General features: G+C 47.6%; 2 protein-coding genes across 5 annotated transcripts; one reads left to right on the top strand and one right to left on the bottom strand.

Moving 5' to 3' along the window:
• Positions 1-9,507: 9,507 nt before the first annotated feature.
• SAT2 (spermidine/spermine N1-acetyltransferase family member 2) lies at positions 9,508-11,245 on the bottom strand. Its single transcript, XM_049858793.1, has 6 exons — positions 10,931-11,245; positions 10,718-10,769; positions 10,419-10,502; positions 10,217-10,318; positions 10,034-10,074; positions 9,508-9,881 (listed from the first exon to the last, which is right to left on the bottom strand). The coding sequence occupies exons 1-6, from the start codon at positions 10,994-10,996 to the stop codon at positions 9,714-9,716; spliced, it is 513 nt and encodes a 170-aa protein (XP_049714750.1). The 5' UTR covers positions 10,997-11,245; the 3' UTR covers positions 9,508-9,713.
• Positions 11,246-13,136: 1,891 nt separating this feature from the next.
• Positions 13,137-15,815, top strand: SHBG (sex hormone binding globulin). 4 transcript variants are annotated; one of them, XM_049858790.1, is made up of 7 exons: positions 13,137-13,180; positions 13,359-13,548; positions 13,851-14,012; positions 14,304-14,403; positions 14,521-14,657; positions 15,211-15,418; positions 15,667-15,815. In XM_049858790.1, exons 1-7 carry the CDS (start codon positions 13,152-13,154, stop codon positions 15,813-15,815), a joined length of 975 nt encoding a protein of 324 aa, XP_049714747.1. In that variant the 5' UTR covers positions 13,137-13,151. The 4 variants fall into 4 exon arrangements, with proteins under 4 accessions (XP_049714747.1, XP_049714746.1, XP_049714748.1 ...); XM_049858789.1 differs by having other exon boundaries at positions 14,244-14,403; XM_049858788.1 differs by lacking the exon at positions 13,137-13,180 and having other exon boundaries at positions 13,412-13,510; positions 13,905-14,012; positions 14,244-14,403.
• Positions 15,816-18,514: the final 2,699 nt, after the last annotated feature.

The raw sequence follows: 18,514 nt of genomic DNA, 5'->3' as shown, positions 1-18,514 counted from the left end.
GAATCCACCAGCCGCTCCTTGGAGACCCTATAGGGCAGTTCTACTCTGTCCTATAGGGTCACTATGAGTCGGAATCCACTGGACGGCAACAGGTGGTGTGGGTAAGTTTGGTTTAAGGTGGTGCTGTGGCTAAGCTTTCTACTGCTAACCAAAAGAGCAGTGGTTCAAACCCATCAGCCGCTCTGCAGGAGAAAGATGTGACAGTCTGCTTCAGTGAAGATTACAGTCTTGGAAATCCTATCCGGCAGTTCTACTTTGTCCTATGGTTGCTATTTGTCAGAATTGACTCAATGGCAACGGGTTTTGGGTTTTGGATGTTCAGTCTGTGCTCAGACTAAGCTAAAGGTTGATGATTCAAGCCCACCCAGCAGTACCACGGAAGAAACAGCCTGGCGAACGGCTTCTGCAAAAATTACAAAAGATAAAAAATTGCCAGTGAGTCAATTCTGACTCATAGCGAGCCCCAAGGGATATCCAAGGCTGTAGATCTTTACCAAAGCAAACTGCCACATCTTTCTCCCGCAAAACAGCTGGTGGGTTCAAACCACTGACCTTTCCCTTAGCAGCTGAGCATTTTAACCACTGTGCCACCAGGGCTCCCGTTACAGCTCTCTATCTCTGTCTCCTGGATCTAGGAGGTTCTCAGTGCAGCGGTCCCAGGTCCAAAGAACACACTCTACTCCTGGCTCTTCTTTCTTGGTGGTGGTGAGATGCTTCCTTCCCACCTCTGGGATGGCTCATTTTAAGCCTGGCAAAACTGACCAATCCCCTTGTTAGGTTTCCATACACCTTATTTGCATGGCCCCACCCACCACAAGGGTGCCATGCACCTGACTTAGTTATTAGCAAGCTATCCAATCCCCTTGGTGGGCCACAAGCACCTCATTTGTCCTCACCCAGTAATTTGGTGAGAGTTACAAAGACTATGGCTCCTCAAACTGATTCTTATCAATAGTGACCCTGTAGGACAGAGTAGAACTTCCCCATAGGGTTTCCAAGGCCATAAATCTTTCCAGAAACAGATTGCTACATCTTTCTCTTGTGGAGTGACTGGCGGGTTCAAACTGCCAACTTTTAGCAGCCTTGTGCTTTAACCACGGCACCACCAGGGCTCCTTCGGACTGTGGCTAGAAGGGCCATATTAAGTAATTCACTGCGCTGCAGACAAATATTTAAACAAATGCACAGAATGTGATTGAAGATGTGATAGAGATGAGGACTAGGTATAGAGGGAAGCCCCAGGAGACAATGGTCAGTTGTTCTTAAGAGTTGTCAGGGCAGACCACACAGAGGAGGTGATGCAAATTGAGATTCGAGGCATGAGTAGGAGTTTGCTAGAGGAAAAGTGTGTTAAGGGTATTCTTGACAGAATAAAGAATACAATGTGCAGAGGAGCAGAAAGAGCTTGTCCTTCAAGTAGCTTAAACTAGCATTTGGCGTGAAGTAGGGAACTGCAGGAAGCTATGCTGTAAAGGACTTGTAAGTCAGATTAAGGAGAACAGCTTTTATTTTATCAATAATGGTAGCCATTGAAAGAATTTAGGCGGTAGCATCAGGGCCGATTATCCAATAAGCAAGGTAAGCATGGTGCTTACCTTACCGACCAGATCATCTGTAGTGAACAATCTCACATGGGTTTCTCCACATTTGAATCTCATGTGAGATTGTTCACTATAGATTAGTAAGCAAGCACAAGTAAGCCCGTGCTTACCTTGCTTACTGGGTTATGCACCCCTGTCAGGGATTGTAATTTAAAAAGAGGCTTTGATTCTGTACAAAGTGCTGTGGGGTTGGGAGACAGATGCCAGCCATACCTAAAAGCAGACTCTTTGATGTGGCGAAAAAATGTAAAATTGTTCACTAAAGACGATCTGGTAAGGAAAGCAACACCATGCTTACCTTGTGTAGTCCACCCCTGAGTAGCATTATATGATAAGATTTGCATTTTACAACTGTGGTGAATGAATTGAAGTGTAAAGGTGGTCCTGAAAGCCCTGAGACCTGGAAGGAGCTGTTGCCAGTAAGAGTGATGAAGAAGACCTACCTGGATTAGGGCTATGGGCAACAGAGGTACAGGCTGTTAGGTACAACCTGTTAGATTTGAGGTAGAATCAACAAGAATTGGTGATGGAAGGTGGAGTAAGGTGTGGTCAGTGAAGAAGTGGCAGGAACACAGGACGAATCTCAGATTTCTAACTTGGGTTACATGCTGAATAGTGATGCCGACCACAGAAAAGAGAACACAGAGGCATTGGTTTGGAGAAGAAGGTGATGAGTTTAATGAATTTGGCTTTGAACTCCTTAAGTTTGAGCACCTGAGGGCCATCGAGGTAGAGATGTTCCCTTACCTTCAACAAATTTCTCTTTCAGATACCAGCTTAAATATAATTTTCTTAGCCTTCCACTATTGCCCACACTAGGTTAGGTCCCCTGTTTTACACTGTCGAAACATCCTGTACTACTTTATGGCACTCGTCATGGTTGTAATGTAATAATTTGGGCATTATTTCAGTCTCGTCTTTCTTCAGCCACCACACTGTAAGCTCTATGAGATCAGAGACTGGGTTCTATGTCTATTTGTCCCCACCATTGTATACCCTGTACAGGGAATCAATGTCCTGCAGGTAGACCTGGACTAGAGAGGTAGATGTGGGAATCATCACCATATTAGTCATAAAGTTGTAGGAGAAAATTAAAGTGCTTTCAGAAAGCACGGACTTCTAAATACATTTCAAGCCCTCCAAGCTCTAGTTCAAGCCAATCTTAACCATGCTTCCTCTCCAAGTCTGTTGCAGCCACATCAGATTCTTTTCAGTACCTCAAACGCACTACATACTGCCCTCTAGGCCTTCTGCACATGCCAGGCCCCTGTCTGAAATGCTGCTCTCCTTTTTCCCCACTCCCATCCTTTACCTGAATGAACAAAGACTAGAGCAGATAGAGGAAAAGTCAAACCTGAGAGGACCATTGGTGCCAGAGGCTTGGAAGTTGGCACTTGTGAAATTTCTATAACAAAATTCAGTCACTCCTTACTGCTTAACAGTCAAACCCAAACTCTTTAGTCTGACAGCCAGCACTCTTCTCTTGATAATCTGCCCCATTTAACTTCTCTAACTCCTCCTGCTTCTTATCAGAATCACTGATGACAGTCTTCTTACCATTTCTATCACCCTAGTTTCTGCTGTTCCTCCTCAGTTGCTCTCAGAAGCACCTCTTCTTTTGCCAAGCCTTTAAATACTGGTATAGTTCAGAGTTCCAACATGGACCCTATTAATTTTTCAGTCTATACACACACACAGTTTCCAATCAGTACTTTAGTGTTCTATTTTAAATACGAGCAGACAACTGAGGATTACCAGACATGAGAGGCCAAAATAAATAAAGAGAGAGGGAGAATAACTTAGAAGAAACGTAGACTATGCAAGGAGACTATGTAGACTATCATAAACATCCTCAGAAAGATAATAATGTATATCCATGAAACAAAAACAGAGTGTCTTAAAATGCAGAGAGCAAAAAAGAGCCCTGAGAAATTAAAAATATAAAAGCAGAAGTGAAAAAAATCTATAGAAGGGCTGAGAAATAAAACAGAAGAAATTTCTCAGAAAGTAAAGCAAACAATGAAGGAGAGAGAAAATATAAGAAAATTAAAGGACTAGTGTATGGGGTTCAACATCTGAATAACAAAAGTTTCAGAAAGAGACAATATAGATAATGGAGGGGAGAAAAATCATTAAAAAAAATAAACAAACTCAATTTCCCATAAATGAAGGACATTAGATTCCAGATTGAAAGGACCCACTGAGACCACACTAAGACATTTCAAGTAAGATTTCAGAATGCTAGGGAACAAGAGATGATCCTAAAAGCTGTGGTGGAGTGGGCAAGGAAAATAAAAACAGGCTTCAATCGAAGGATCCAGAATAAAAATGGTTTCAGGTTTTTTAACAGCAACACCAGAAGCTAGAAGGCAATGGAGGAATGCCTTCAAAATTGTGAGGGTAAGTAATTCTAGTATTTTATACCCAGCCACACTGTCATACAGTGTAGAATGAAGACATTTTCAGACTTATAAGTTCCCAAGAAATTAACCTCCCAGGTACCCTTTCTCAAGAAGCTCCATCAAAAGAAGAGTATACACCAAGAAAGATGAAGACATAGATTCCAGAAAACAGGAGATCAACGTAAGAGTCAGGCAAAGGGAATCTCCGGGATGGAAGTAAAGAGCGATCCCAACAGTGCAGAAGGCCTAGCAAACTCTCTGGACTGAAGCAGGTCTAAAGCCTTTGGGAGAGATGTCTTCAAGATGAAATAGATACAATTCCTTATGTGTCTGTATATTCTGAAAAGAAATTAACACAATTGAGGGGGAATTTTCAGACAAATTAGAATACTGTGCATAGAAAACTAAGCAAACAAAGAAGACAAGTATTAATTGCAGGAGAAACAAAAATAGTGCAAGAAAAACAAGCATAATCTACCACATGGCTCAGCCATAAAGAGTATATAATCATAATAAGGTAAACACTAAACACAGATCCAATTAGATCCAATTGGAATTATGACATAATACTACTGGAAGTACAGTAGAATAAGGAGCCCTGGTGGCACAGTGGTTAAAGCTCTTGGCTGCTAACTGAAAGGTTGGTGGTTCAAACCCACCAGCTGCTCTGAGGGAGAAAGATGTAGCAGTATGCTTCTGTAAAGATCTACAGCCCTGGAAACCCTGTGGTGGTTCTACTCTGCCCTACAGAGTCAGGATCGACTCCACGGCAACAGGTTTTTATTGTAGAATAAGAGGTGGGCTCAGGTGATGGGGGCATTAAAAGAGAGCTAGGACATCATGCTTGGTAAAGTAGAGCATCAGCAGAAAAGAGAAAGACCCTCAATGAGATGGATTGACACAGCGGCTGCAACAATGAGCTCAAGCATAACAACGGTTGTGAACATGGCGCAGGACCGGGCAGTGTTTCATTCTGTGGTATGTGGGGTTGCTATGAGTCAGAATCGACTCAAGAGCACCTAACAACAACAACAGCAGCTCGTTTTCAACCACGGGAAGTCAATAGCTAACACCCAAACCAGAAACATCAAGAAACAGCATTATTGCACGATACTTTGAGTTTGATATATGGAGGTAACTACAAAATAAAACATAAAAAAAAAACTTAATTGAAAGTGATTGTCTTTTAAGAGTGAGAGGAGTTGGGGGAGTACTGCTTTTTTATACAAGCCTTGTAGAACTATTTGACTCTTAAATAATATAATGCATATCTATAACTAAAAAAAAAAACAACAACACGGAAGGGGGAGTTATGGGAGGCTAGGAGATCCATTAGAAGGCCGTGGTAATTTTCCAAGAGAGGTGAGAGTGGAAACGGGGGTAGAGAGATATGGAGAAATTGTAATTGCATTTTCTTTTTGTTGTTGTTAGTTGCTGTGGCGTCAGCTCCAACTCATAGCTTCTCCGTGTACAACAGAATGAAATACTGCCTCGTCCTGCGCCATCCGCATAATGGTTACTATGGTTGAGCCAGTTGTTGCAGCCACTGTGTCAATCCATCGCATTGAAGATCTTCCTCTTTTTGGCTGACCTTCTACCTTACCACACATGACGTCCTTCTCCAGGGAATGGTTCCTTCTGATAGATAACATGTCCAAAGCTCGTGGGACGAAGTCTCAGCATCCTCATTTCCAAGGAGCACTCTGGCTGTACTTCCTCGAAGACTGACTTGTTCGTTCTTCTGGCAGCCCGTGGTATGTTCAATATTCTTCACCAATGCCACAATTCAAAAGCATTAAAAGCCTCCTTCCAGACCTCCCCTCTGTTCTCCCTACAATTGACAAAACCCTTATCACCCCGTACCAATCATGCCTGACACCTAATAAAAAAAAATAGAATCCCCTTATAGGAGGCTAATGAAGTGATCAGTGGACAGAAGCCTAAGGATGTGGACTAGGGAGATGTTGGAGTGCAAAGACGCCGAGAAAAGCTGGTAAAATCTGGGGCTAAGGTGAGAGAACTAACATAAGGCGTAAACTCTGAAAACCAAAGATAAAACAAGGTGGAGGCAAGATATAGATCTTGGAAATACTGTTTCCTAGTTTATATCCTTATCTTCTGCCTTAGTGTTTAAAGTTTTATTTATTCATATTTTGAAGAAACAATACATAGACATGGCACAAAATTCAGAAGGCCCAAAGTGGTATTTGGGAAAAGTAATCTCCCTCCTTCCCCTGTCCCCTGGCCACCCAGTTCCTGTCACCGGAGGTAACTTCTATCTCTTCTGTTTCATGCATCCTTTCAGAAAGTCTACTCTGCATTAAATTTTAAACTAAAAAAGTCCCATCACTAGATATATTATTCATGTTTAGAAGATATCAATCCCTGTCAGATTAGGATGAGTTGAGGGCATGAGTGAGACTGAATGTACCTCTGGCTTCTGCCTGGGGAAAAGGGCTCACCAGTCTGTCTCTCGATCAAGATGGTCCTAAAGGCTCATCAGCAGTAAATTGGTATCAAGGGTCAAACACTGGCAACATCAGGAAGAATTTGGGCCTCTGATGTGTTCTGTTTGGTTGACACTTTGCTTTTATTTTTAATTTGAATTTTAAGGTAGGCCTTCAGCTCTCTAGCATCTAGACTTCCACAGGTTCTTGTTTTTTTCTAATAGTACTTTATTGAGGTATAATTTCATACAATGAAAAGGCAGAAATCTTGTATACAGCTTGATCAATTTTGACAGATTATGCACTCATGTAACTATCACCTTCATCAAGATTGAAGTCAGATACAGGATTGGATTGTCAAATCAGGTGCAGAGATCTTACTCAGTGTCAAACTTTACCACTAATTTCAAGGACACAGGCACTCAAGAGGTTCAGATGGAACAAAGAGTTCTGAACATCAAGGGTAGACCCCAGATCCTGCCTTTCCACATCAGACGTGACCTCTGGTAACATTCACACAGCAATTATGACATATCTCATCTCCATTTTATATCCCAGAGAGTTGTGTATGTGACATTTTCCTGGATTCTTTGTCTCATAAATCCATAAATCATGAGTTCTTTTCATTGTAACTAATCCTTCAGACAGAAGCATCCTGCTAAGGGCATTTCGGAGATAAGTTCTCTTCTTCTTAGCAAAAACTCTAAGCAAATTACTAGAGGTCTAGTTGACAAGATTAGACTGGGCACCTGCCTTTTATTCTTCTCCCTGGAGGATTACTCTCTTTCTTTCTGTGAAGAGAGTAAATGGATTACTGGTTAAAGATATAGACCACTTCCTTCGACCCCAGAAAGTTCCCTTCCAGCTGATTCTCCCTTCTTCCCACCCAGGGCAATCACTATTCCATTTTATATCACCCTAGTTTAGTTTTCCTGGTCAAGACTTCATGTAAATGGAATCACATGACAAGGACTCTTCTGTGTTTGGCTTCATTTGCTTAATACAATGTCTGTGAGATTTATCTACGGCATAGGTTCTATTTCTTACAATTCACACGTTGTGTTACCTGCCTGTCCTCTTCCACTGTGCGAATTTTCTTCCCGCTGATATGACTATTTAATCAATTGTTAGTCCACGAAAGAAACAGTATTTCACCATTAAAAACAATGACATATATACTCAACAGCATGGGCAGATGTTTCTCACACACCGTTAAACAGGCTGCAAGAGTATGATCCCATAACCAAAACCAAACCAAACCCGTTGCTGTTGAGTCGATTTCAATTCATAGCAACCTTATAGGTGAGAATAGAACCGATCCCATAAGCCATATATATATGTATATATACATATATATAGTGAACCTGTGAGAGCCGGAACACGACAGGTTGTTGTTGTTAGGTGCTGTCGAGTCGGTTCTGACTCATAGCTACCTTATGCACAACAGAACGAAACACTGCCCGGTCCTGCGCCATCCTTACAATCCTTGTTATACTTGAGCTCATTGTTGCAGAGCTGTGTCGATCCGCCTCGTTGAGGGTCTTCCTCTTTTCCGCTGACCCTGTACTCTGCCAAGCGTGATGTCCTTCTCCAGAGACTGATCCCTTCTGACAACATGTCTAAAGTATGTAAGACGCAGTCTCGCCATTCTTGCCTCTAAGGAGCATTCGGGCTGCACTTCTTCCAAGACAGATTTGTTCGTTCTTTTGGCAGTCCATGGTATATTCAATATTCTTCGCCAACACCACAATTCAAAGGCGTCAACTTTTCTTCGGTCTTCCTTATTCGTTGTCCAGCTTTCACATGCATATGATGCGATTGAGCTGGAACATGACAGGTGTGCCTTGTTCTTCCAGGTCTCACAAAGTTTTCTGCCTTTGACAGGGTGCGATCTGACCACTTTTCCATTGCTCATTTAGTGAAAAATATTTGAGTTTTCTTCTCAGACAAGTTGTGCCTTACACAGGTTCCTGCTTTCGCGGGTTTTAGTGTGTGTGTTTGTGTGTCTGTGTATATGGCTTTTGGGGGATATATATAAAACCTGTTGCCATCGAGTCAGTTCCTACTCATACAGACCCTACAGGAGAGAGTAGAACTGCCTCATCCGGTTTCCAAGGAGCAGCTGGTGATTTGAACTGCCGATCTTTTGGTTAGCAGCTGAGTTCTTAACCACTGCAACACCAGGGCTCCATATACATATATGTACATATATATACATAAAACATCTTAAGAATCAATACCAAAGGGTTCATTCATAGTGATTATGTAAGTAAGGCTATGGACTCTATGTGTATGTTCTAATGTTTCTACAACAAACCTGCATTACTTGTACAATAAAATATCATGAAAGTTGGGAGAAAATGAACCTGTTTCTCTCTTTGTCTTCATGGATCCTAAGAGTTTGTTCTGGTTTTGTCGAACTATTTTTTTGTGAGGCATGTCACACTGTAAATAAAGACTTCGCGACACTGGGAAAGTCTTTATTGATTTTTAAAGTTGTGGTAATTGCTCCTTCCCAAACTCAAAAACCAAATCCATTGCTGTTGAGTTGATTCCGACTCACAGCGGCCCTATAGGACTGAGTAGAACTGCCGCAAAGGGCTTCCAAGGAGCAGCCTGTGGATTCGAACTGTGGACCTTCTGATTAGCAGCCAAGACCTTATCCACTGTGCCACCAGGGCTCCTTCCCAGTGCCCCTGAAATGCTACCACTAGGTGGCAGTCTGTTCTATTTAGTCCTCTGCCTGCCTTAGTCCTGGATCCAGGCACAACTCGATTCAGACACTGGATGCCTTTGTAGAGTTTCAAGCATGACAGATAAGGCTTATGTGCCAAGCTAGGCCCCTCTGGGGCTCTCCAGGCTCAGTCCATTCAGCTTTTCTTTTCCTTACATTTAACTGGTCAGAGCCAAGACTCTGAGCCACTAAGGTTGAAAGTCAAGTTGGGTCCAGCCTCACCCCCCAAGAGCAACAGTCACTGGTCAGAACACTCAGAAAAGGACTTGAAGTGGCTGATGCTTACCATTTCATCAACCCCTCTAGCCAACACCACAAGAGGACACAGCAATTATCATTTATTTTTCACTCTCAACAAAAAGGTGGAAAAGCCTCTCCCTCAATTCTGGTCTTTGAGTGCTTGAGGAATATTCACCCCCAACCCTCCTCCGTCTAGGGAGGTCGCTGACTGTGGAGATAATATCTGAGGACTCCTTGAGCTGGCGGGAAAGGAGAAGCTCAAGTAGAGAGAGCTTCCCAAGCGATGGCATCAATTTCCTGCCAACGCCCTCATAGCCTCTCTTTCAAAGCAAAAGGAGAGCCAGCCTTCCACTTCAGTCAGATTTTGGGCTCCTAGAGCCTTGTATAGTTCCATGGCCCTCTTGTTTGTGTCCAGTACTGACAGGCGAAACTGGGCACAGCCATTATCCAGGGCCACCTGTGGGAGAAGACATCATTCACTTTTCTGGGGTCAAAAAAAGGAAAAAGTTTTCTCATCCCTTTTAATCCAGGTGCCCCATATACACCCTTGCTGCTCCAGAGCCTAGCTTGCAACCCCCACCCTAGCCAGACCCACAGTGTCTTCCTCACCTTAGCCACCTTTTTGATTATTTTGGAACCAATCCCCTGACCTGTTGTGGGGAGAAAGAGGTGAAAAGAGTGGTGGTTTGAGTTGGAAGTGATCAGAAAAGGCCATAGGCTGGGATTAGGGGGAGGGGGATTATGGTGGGGTCCATGGGTTGCTTTGCTCCCACCACTGCTTCTGCCCAGTACCCCGATATTCTGGAATCACGTAGATGTCTTCCAGATACACACTGCGTCCCTTCCACGTGCTGTACGTGAAGAAGTACAGCCCATAGCCCACCACACGAGGCCCTGAGAGAGAAAGATAAAAGGGTAAGTCCTCCAGGAGTGTGGGTGAAAATGCCTCTGAGGCGCCTGGAGAGGTGGAGGTCTGAGGGTCAGGTGCTCCTACCTTGTGGCTCACCGTTAGCTGGAAGAATCTCTACCACCATACAGTGAAAGAAAGGATTCTCTCTAAAACCGTCTGCTCTCAGGTCTGTGCAATGGAGTTGTGACGAGAGAGAAACAGGAACTGAGTGTGTGCCCGCCCTGGAGTTGCTGACCGCCCTGGGGCTGCTGACCGCCCTGGGGCTGCTGACCGCCCTGGGGCTGCTGACCGCCCTGGGGCTGCTGACCGCCCTGGAGCTGCTGCCCGGAGAACCGGCCCCGACTTTCTCCCCGACCTCCTTGAGTACCCAGCTGTGCCCCCACCTTCTTCACTGATCTTCACCTGATGCGAGAGGTTCTCGTACTCAGCCAGTTCCTATGGCGTGGGGACAGAGGCTAGATGAAGGCAGCAGGTCCCAGCTGATCCCCGAGCGGGACCCCAAGGCCGCCCCTCTCCCCCCCTCCCCCTCCCACCCCGTCTCCAGCCGCGCTGCTCTGCCCCCCTCTGGGACCCTGGCTTCCGCCTGCGGCTTTCACCCGAATCATCCTCAAAATGTCTCCACAGTCTCCCTCCTCGGCCTCTCGGATCCGCACTGAAGCCATCCCGGTCCCCGCGATCGGAACCAAAGTCCAAGACCCCCACTTCCGTTCTACGGGATTGAGCGAAGGGCAACTGAGACCCTTTACAGCGCTGACGAGCTCGTAACCTGCAAAAGCCGGAAGGGGTGGGGGTGGGCGGGGCAGTGGGGCCTTCTCGCCCTGAAAAGTGGGGCGGCGGGCGGAGGGCGTGGCCCCGCGAGTGGGTCTCGGCCATCTCGGCCTCTAATTCTGCCCCTGCGGGCACACTCCCGCCTGTCCATCAGCTCGCAGGCTGGGCTCCTCCCGTCCCAGGCGCCGCCCCCGATGGTCTGGTCTTGTGACCCGGTCCGCTGACAGTGACCGAGGCTGGACTGACTACCGAGATGTTTTTGCTGTCGCTGTCTGTGCGTACCAACCTCCATTGGGGACACCCCACGGCTCGAAAGTCACCTCTGCCCCATCTTTTTTAAAATAATTTTTTTTTTTTTTTTTTGGTGATGAAGATATACACACCTAAGCAGTCACCGGTGCAACTTCCACATTTACAATTCAATGATACTGATGACATTTTTCATGTTGTGCCAACCATTACAGCTATTCTTTTCCAGAATATCCCACCACCATGAACATAAACTCAAGGTCCCCCAAACAAAACCCCCCAACCTTCTTTAATTGAAGTAAGCGGTGGATACCTGCTTTTCTCTTTCCTCTAACTCCCCCACCCTCCCAGGCCAGGGATGGACTCTAGGACCCTAGCCCCGAAAACCTTTTCCTCAGCTTTTTGTGTAGACCAAAGTGTGACCTCCCTGGGGGCCGTTTGCATTTTTAAACGGGTCAGAGAGGGAGTAATAGACTTCTAGTAGACTGTTAGCCCTTGTAACAAATGGATGGAGCCCTGGTAGCACAGCGGTTAAGAGTCTAGCTGCTAAGCAAAAGGTCAGCAGTTCAAATCCGATAGATGTAAAAAGAAAAAAATCAAACCTGTTGCCATCAAGTGGACTCCGACTCATAGTGACCCTATAGGAGAGACTAGAACTGCCCCATAGAGTTCCCAAGGCTGTAATCTTTTCCGAAGCTGACTGCTACGTCTTTCTTCTGTGGAGCTGCTGGTGGGTTTGAACTGCCCACCATTCCTTTAGCAGCCAAGAGTTTAACCACTGTGCCACCAGGGCTCCTCAACAAATGGATAAGGAAAGATAATTGGGAGTGGGGAGAAGGGGCAACAAAGTATCCACTGAATTGTACACAGAGAACTACTTTCCTGTGAAGCAAGCCTCAGAGGCCTGGGAAAACGCTGAGGGAGGCCCTCAGATCAGATACTAGGCACTGAGCCTGTATTATCTCAAGCCTCATTCCCAGTAACCCCATAAAGTAACGAATTATTTTCCCCATTTTGCAGACAAAGACTCTGAAGCACAAAGGTCACATGACTTGCTCAAGGCCACCCAGCTAAATGTTTGGGAATCCATGTCTCAACTCTTGCCCTGATGGATGTTACTTGGGGAGCAGGGCAGGACTGTTTGCTGACCTCAGGCCCACGAAGACAGCCTCCCCAGGTGACCAGAGGGCTTGGAGGGCCCTGGTCAGGTTCTAGAGGAGGGGAGGGGTAGCGGGGTGTCTTCCCCCAGCTCATAAACTTTCCCCACAGTGGGGGAGGATAGTGGAGGAATTCTGTTCCTCGCTCATCTGTCCCCAAAGGGGCTATGGGGTCAGTGCCTCTATCTCCTGCCCCCCTCCTTCCCCCGGGGCAACATTTAATCCTCCACCACTCCTTTGCACAACTGCCTGTCCCTACGCATTCTTCCTAGCATTGTGTGAGCCACAGAGAACAAAGCAGACTATGGAGGGCAGAGGCGCACAGGCCTTGGCGCTGCCGCATCAGCTGCTGTCGCTGCTGCTACTGCTGCTACCTCACACTCAGCAGGGACTGGCTGTCCCCACCCAGGTACAGGGGTGGGATAGGGCTCGCAGCCTCTGCTTGTGTTTACCTGAGCTGTGCTTCAGCTCTGCCCTCTTCTCTTCTCTCCTCTCCTCCTCTGGCCCTGTAGCAGGGCCTCCCCTTCTATCTGTCTGTATGTGTCCTTGTTCCAGCTTTTTTATTTTCTCTTTCCGATAGAGGCCCCAGGACTCTCCTGCCCTGCACCTCTGCAGTGGTCTGGGACAAGAACCTGTCACCGTGATGACTTTTGACGTCACCAAGATCACAAAGTATGGAGTCAACCCAACCCCCGACCCAACCCTCCGACCCTTCGACCTTATGCTGTTTCTCCATCAGCTCTTCTTTCCCTGTCTCCCTGTCCTTCTTTCTTTCTTTCTGAACTCCACCTCCCCAACCCCACATTTACCCTTGAAGTGCATACCCATACTTTCTTCTGTGCCCTTCCAGAACCTCCTCCTCCTTTGAACTTCAAACATGGGATCCAGAGGGAGTGATTTTTTATGGGGATACCAACCCTAATGATGACTGGTTTATGCTGGGACTTCGGGATGGCAGACCTGAGATCCAATTGCACAATCACTGGGCCCAACTTACGGTGGGCACTGGGCCCCCGCTGGATGACGGGAGGTGGCACCAGGTAAGCCAGTACTTATCCTAAGGGGAGTGGTGTCTTGAGCTGATCCAGCGAAGGAGAATGGAACCGAGTTATTAGGCATTCCTTTATCATTGACTTCTAACTTAAGCCGCACGATGCCCCCGTGAAGTAGCAACTCTTGTCCCCATTTTTCAGATAGGAGCTCTGAGGCTCAGTCTGCATGTAAGTGAGCCAAGGGTGCCAGCTGACTCTTAAAGAACATATTCCTTCTACAACACTAGGCTGCCTGGAAAGAAGGTGGTAGGGCCGGTCCCCTGATTCTGCTTCCGTCCCCCTTCCTGCAGGTGGAAGTGAAGATGGATGGGGACTCGGTGGTGCTCCTGGTGGATGGGGAGGAGGTGCTGCACCTGAGACAGGTCTCTGGGCCCCTGGCCAGAAAACCCCAGCCCATCATGAAGATTGCGCTGGGGGGGCTTCTCTTCCCCTCCTCCAACCTCCGGCTGCCGGTAAGATAACTGCGTCACAGGGGTGGGAACCGTGGCCAAGGCCGGCAATGTGTCACCCAGTGGGTGGCTGTGGGGGTCCTCATCCACATTTTGAGAAGAGGGGACGGGATGAGAGCTAGGTGGGCAGACACAAATGCTTGCATCTCTGAGGGCAAGAAACAAGATGGGGAGGCTGGGACTGGGCTCAGATGCCCAGATTCCAACATCCCCACACCTCCCCTCCTCCTCCAGCTGGTCCCTGCCCTGGATGGCTGCCTGCGCCGGGATGTCTGGCTGGACCGGCGGGCCCAGATTTCAGCCTCTGCCCCCACTAGCACCAGAAACTGTGCTGTGGAGTCCCAACCTGGGGTATTCTTCCCTCCAGGGACTCATGCAGAATTCAGCCTCCAAGGTAAGGGGCATTTTCCCCTCCGTGGCAAATTCCATGTCTGCCTTCCCCCATCCCCCTCCACTGCTAGCCCCCTCCCTCCATGAAGCCTCAGCCTGGAGGATCTTTTCTCCCCCGCAGACATCCCCCAGCCTCATGCAGAAACCTGGGCCTTCTCTCTGGAACTGGGGCTCCAGCTGGCAGCAGGCGCTGGTCGCCTCCTTGCTCTTGGGACCCTAGCGAACTCTCCTTGGCTCAGCCTCCACTTCCAAGATCAAGTAAGAGGGAACTGTGCCTGCCTTCAGTGGAGCTGGGAGGAGTGGGCGGAAACTGGGCCTCCAAATTTCAACACCGGGAGGGCTTAAGGGTGGCACCCTGGGGGCAGGTAAACATCTTGCAGCTACACAGAGCAAGCAAAAAGCTTTTACTTAGATTGTGTATTTACTTGGTGTCAGCGTGGTTTTATAGAGCGTGAATCAGTTGCTATCTAGCTGATTCTGACTCATGACGCCCCCTTGTGTCTCAGGGTAGAACTGTGATCCTGAAGGTTTTCAATGACTGAATTTCCAGATGTAGATTGCCAGGTCTTTCTTCCAGAGTACCTCTGGGTAGACTTGAACTTCCAACCGTTTGGTTAGTAGTCAAGTGCATTACCTGTTTGCACCACCCAGGGACGGTGAAGCCGGGGAAAATTGAGGCGGGATTTAGGTGGTGGGAATGACCAGTAGGTAGAGGATGTGGCTCAAGGGGTGATTAAGGCAGCTGGGGTGGGGCCATGATGAGAGGGCATGGCTCATTCTTTCCTTCCTCACTCTCCCCCACGATCTGCAGAAGGTGGTCCTGTCCTCTGGGCCTGGGCCAGGGCTGGATCTCCCTCTGGTCTCAGGACTCCCTCTTCAGCTGAAGATGGATTTGTCCAGGGTGGTCCTGAGCCAGGGGCTGAAGGAAGAAGTCCTTGCTCTGCCTCCCCTGGGTCTTGACCCTCTCTCCAACCTCTGGGACCAGACTCAGGGGTACCTCTTCTTGGGGGCTGTACCAGGTAAGAGAGGGTGATGTTCAAGGTCTTTAGCACACCATTGGAAACAGCTAAAGGGAGATGAGGAAGTGGGAAGGGGAGCATTTTGAGGGAAAGGGAACCTCTGAGTGGGAAGAAGAAAAGGCCACAAGAAAGGTAGCATGCAGGGGCAGTTGGAGGAAGGAGGCTGAAAATTTAGTTCGGGAGAACTGGAAAAGTGGGGAGGAGCTTTTGGCTGACCCTAATGCCACTTCCGTCCTACCTCCCTCTAGGACAGGCCTCTTCTTCCTCCTTTTGCCTGCATGACCTTTGGGCCCAAGGCCAGAGGCTGGACATGGACCGGGCCCTCAGCAGAAGCCAGGACATCTGGACTCACAGCTGTCCCCAGAGCTTAGGCAATGGCACTGACACCTCCCATTAAATCTCTACCTAAAAACTACTTTGACTATCTCTCATTTATTCAACAAATATTTACTGGGCACCTGGGGTAAGCACTGGGGTTATACAGATGAGCAAAACCAACCCTAGTTCCTGCCCTCTTGGTGCTCACAATCCCATGGGGGAGGCAGGCATCCACCCAAGACTAATAAAGAAGTGTGTAATTGGAAACTCTGTTAAGTGTGAGAGCTCGGAGATTAGGAGGCCCAGAACCTAGTCTGGTGTCAGAGAAGGCTTTCCTGAGGACATGGTAACTTCTCAGGTGAGATCCCAGCACACATGGACACAAACACACACCAACCCATTACCATTGAGTCAATTCCACCTCATGGCGACCCCATGTGTTACAGAGTAGAACTGCTCCATAAGGTTTTCTTGGCCGTAATCTTTATGGAAGCAGATTGCCAGGCTTTTATTCCACCTGAAAGTGTTTGAACCACCAACCTTTAGGCTAGTGGTTGAGCGCAAACTGTTTGTGCCACCCAGGAACCTTACACACACACATTCATATCAGATACAGGTCACTTCCTGGGAGCCAGGAGCCCACCTCCTTCCCCAGCACCCACTCCCTTTGGGACTCCAGCTTCCTTCCTCCAAGGCTGGTCCCAAGAGATTAGGAGGGAGGGGAAGAAATGGATTTTGTTGTCTCAGCTGATCTAGCCCTTTGAACTGGCCATTGCTGTCCAGAGAAGGAGCAGCAGGGGGCGTGAGAGGGTCATGGAGATATGGGGGCAGGGGTTCTGGGAAAAGGGGCGGAGGCTGGAGGGAGAAAGAAAAAGGGAGGGGAAAAGAGGGAGAAAGCTGCCTCTATCCCTCTCTCGGTCCACTTGCTGCATTCCCAGACGGATTTGTCTCTACTCCATTAAACAAGAGCTGGCTTGTGCTGGTCACAGCTGGGAAGAACTGACAGATTCTGGAATATGCCTGTCTTCAAAGAATACGGCGAACCAGCCCTCAGCCACCAGACCCCTGGAGAATCCTGGTGCCCTAGCCCTTCCCCCGGTAATCCATTTGCCTTATCCCCGAGCCCCCTGGGAAACCCTCATGTCCAAGCCCCCAGCTCCCAGCTCCCAGCTCCCAGCTCCCAGCTCAGTCCTCAGACCTCTTAGGAACCCTGGTGTCCTAGCCCAAAGCTCCCAGCCCCATAGGGAATGCTGGGGTTCCAGCCCTCAGCTCCACCTCTCAAATCCTCAGCCCTCTCAATAACTGTTAACCCCTTCTCCAGTCTCCAGCCTTCTCCTAGCTTCTTACAAAGATCTTCCCTACCAGAAACCCAGGCAACAGGGTGAGTTACTCATTGGACCTTCTGTCCCCTTCTGCAGAGATCAGCCAGGACCTAAATGACCCCAGAATAAGGAGGCTGCAGAAGACTCTCTGGAGTGGAAGACACAAGTCCCAGGCCTCTTTTTGTACTCTCCCAATCTCAAGTCTGCAGAGTCTACAGCTGCCTCCACTCAGGCAGCAGGGTTTTATAGAACAGTCTTCAGCATGGCCAGGGAGCCCAAACCCAACTCCGGACCCTAGGCAATGTTTAGTAACAGCCTAGGCTGCCTGGATATATTCATTCAACTGATCTTTACTGAACACCTACTATGTACCAGGCACTGTTCTTGACACGGAGGGTACATTGGTGAAAAGGGCAGACATACTCCCTGCTGTAATGGAGCTCTCAGTATAGTGGAGGGGATTGGGCAAACAGACCATAAACAAGAAAGGAAATAAATAAGCAGGATAAAGTCAGTAGCAGTTAGAGCTATAAAGGGAATAATATCTATAAGAGAGGGTGGTGGGGAAAGGGGCAATATTAGATGCATGGTAGGGCAGATCTCTCTGAGATAGCCTCTTTTGAACAGAGACATGAATCATGAAAAGAAGCCAGGCATGTGGAGTCCAAAAGAGGGTGTGAGCCAGTGGGGAGGGAGGCTAAAGGCCTGGAGGTACCAGGGTATCCACCAACGGGTTGTTAAGAGGGGCAACTTCCTGACCTTGTGTTTCCCAGGAATCTCCCCAGGCTGGCTTTGCTCTTCTTCCATCCCCCTCTTCAGGACCCCACTCCCAACCTCTTTTTCTCCAGCCTGCCCTAGATTCCAAGCTTCCTGATTACCATCCAGAGCTGTCTACACTCTTTCATTAAGATTGACTTTGCCTTGACACAGACTTTGCTGGACTCCCACCAAGGGCACCTATGATGCCTGCATAGTGTCCCTTGCCTCTCCGACATCCCCCAACATTTTTCCAGAGCTTGGCAACACACCTTGAAGCCTCCAGGCCTCACTCCACCATATCCACTGGCCCCTTATCTCTCCTGGTTTCTTTTTTTTTTTTTTAACTAACATTTATTGGTTACTGCTCAAAAAAAAAAAAAAAATTTTTTTTTTTCGTGTTAGGCAGTCCATAAGGACTCTAAAGAGGAATAAGACTTGGGAAAATTGAGGTGGGATTTAGGTGGTGGGAATGATCAGTAGGAAGAGAATATAGCTTAAGGGGCGATTAAGGCATTTAGGGAGAACTGGGGTCTTGGGAGAGAAGTCTGGTTGTTGTTAGGTGCCATCGAGTCAGTCCTGACTCATAACGACCCTGTGTACAACAGAGCAAAACACCGCCTGGTCCTGCACCAACCTCGCAATTGTTGCTACATTTGAGCCCATTGTTGCAGCCACTGTGTCAATCCATCTTGTTGAG

Source organism: Elephas maximus, chromosome 19 (assembly GCF_024166365.1).
Source record: "Elephas maximus indicus isolate mEleMax1 chromosome 19, mEleMax1 primary haplotype, whole genome shotgun sequence".
NCBI classification, from domain to species: domain Eukaryota; kingdom Metazoa; phylum Chordata; class Mammalia; order Proboscidea; family Elephantidae; genus Elephas; species Elephas maximus.
This window is presented reverse-complemented; position numbering and strand designations above follow the sequence as displayed.

Excerpts from the sequence above, each read along its gene's own strand:
- SHBG (XM_049858789.1), top strand. The coding sequence starts at position 13,152 with ATGACTTTTGACGTCACCAAGATCACAAA. Across the intron at positions 13,181-13,358 it reads GACGTCACCAAGATCACAAA|AACCTCCTCCTCCTTTGAAC; the intron begins GTATGGAGTCAA and ends GTGCCCTTCCAG. Across the intron at positions 14,658-15,210 it reads GCCTCCACTTCCAAGATCAA|AAGGTGGTCCTGTCCTCTGG; the intron begins GTAAGAGGGAAC and ends CACGATCTGCAG.
- SAT2 (XM_049858793.1), bottom strand. The coding sequence starts at position 10,996 with ATGGCTTCAGTGCGGATCCGAGAGGCCGAGGAGGGAGACTGTGGAGAC. Across the intron at positions 10,319-10,418 it reads AGCTAACGGTGAGCCACAAG|GGCCTCGTGTGGTGGGCTAT; the intron begins GTAGGAGCACCT and ends TTTCTCTCTCAG. Across the intron at positions 10,075-10,216 it reads CGTGATTCCAGAATATCGGG|GTCAGGGGATTGGTTCCAAA; the intron begins GTACTGGGCAGA and ends TCCCCACAACAG.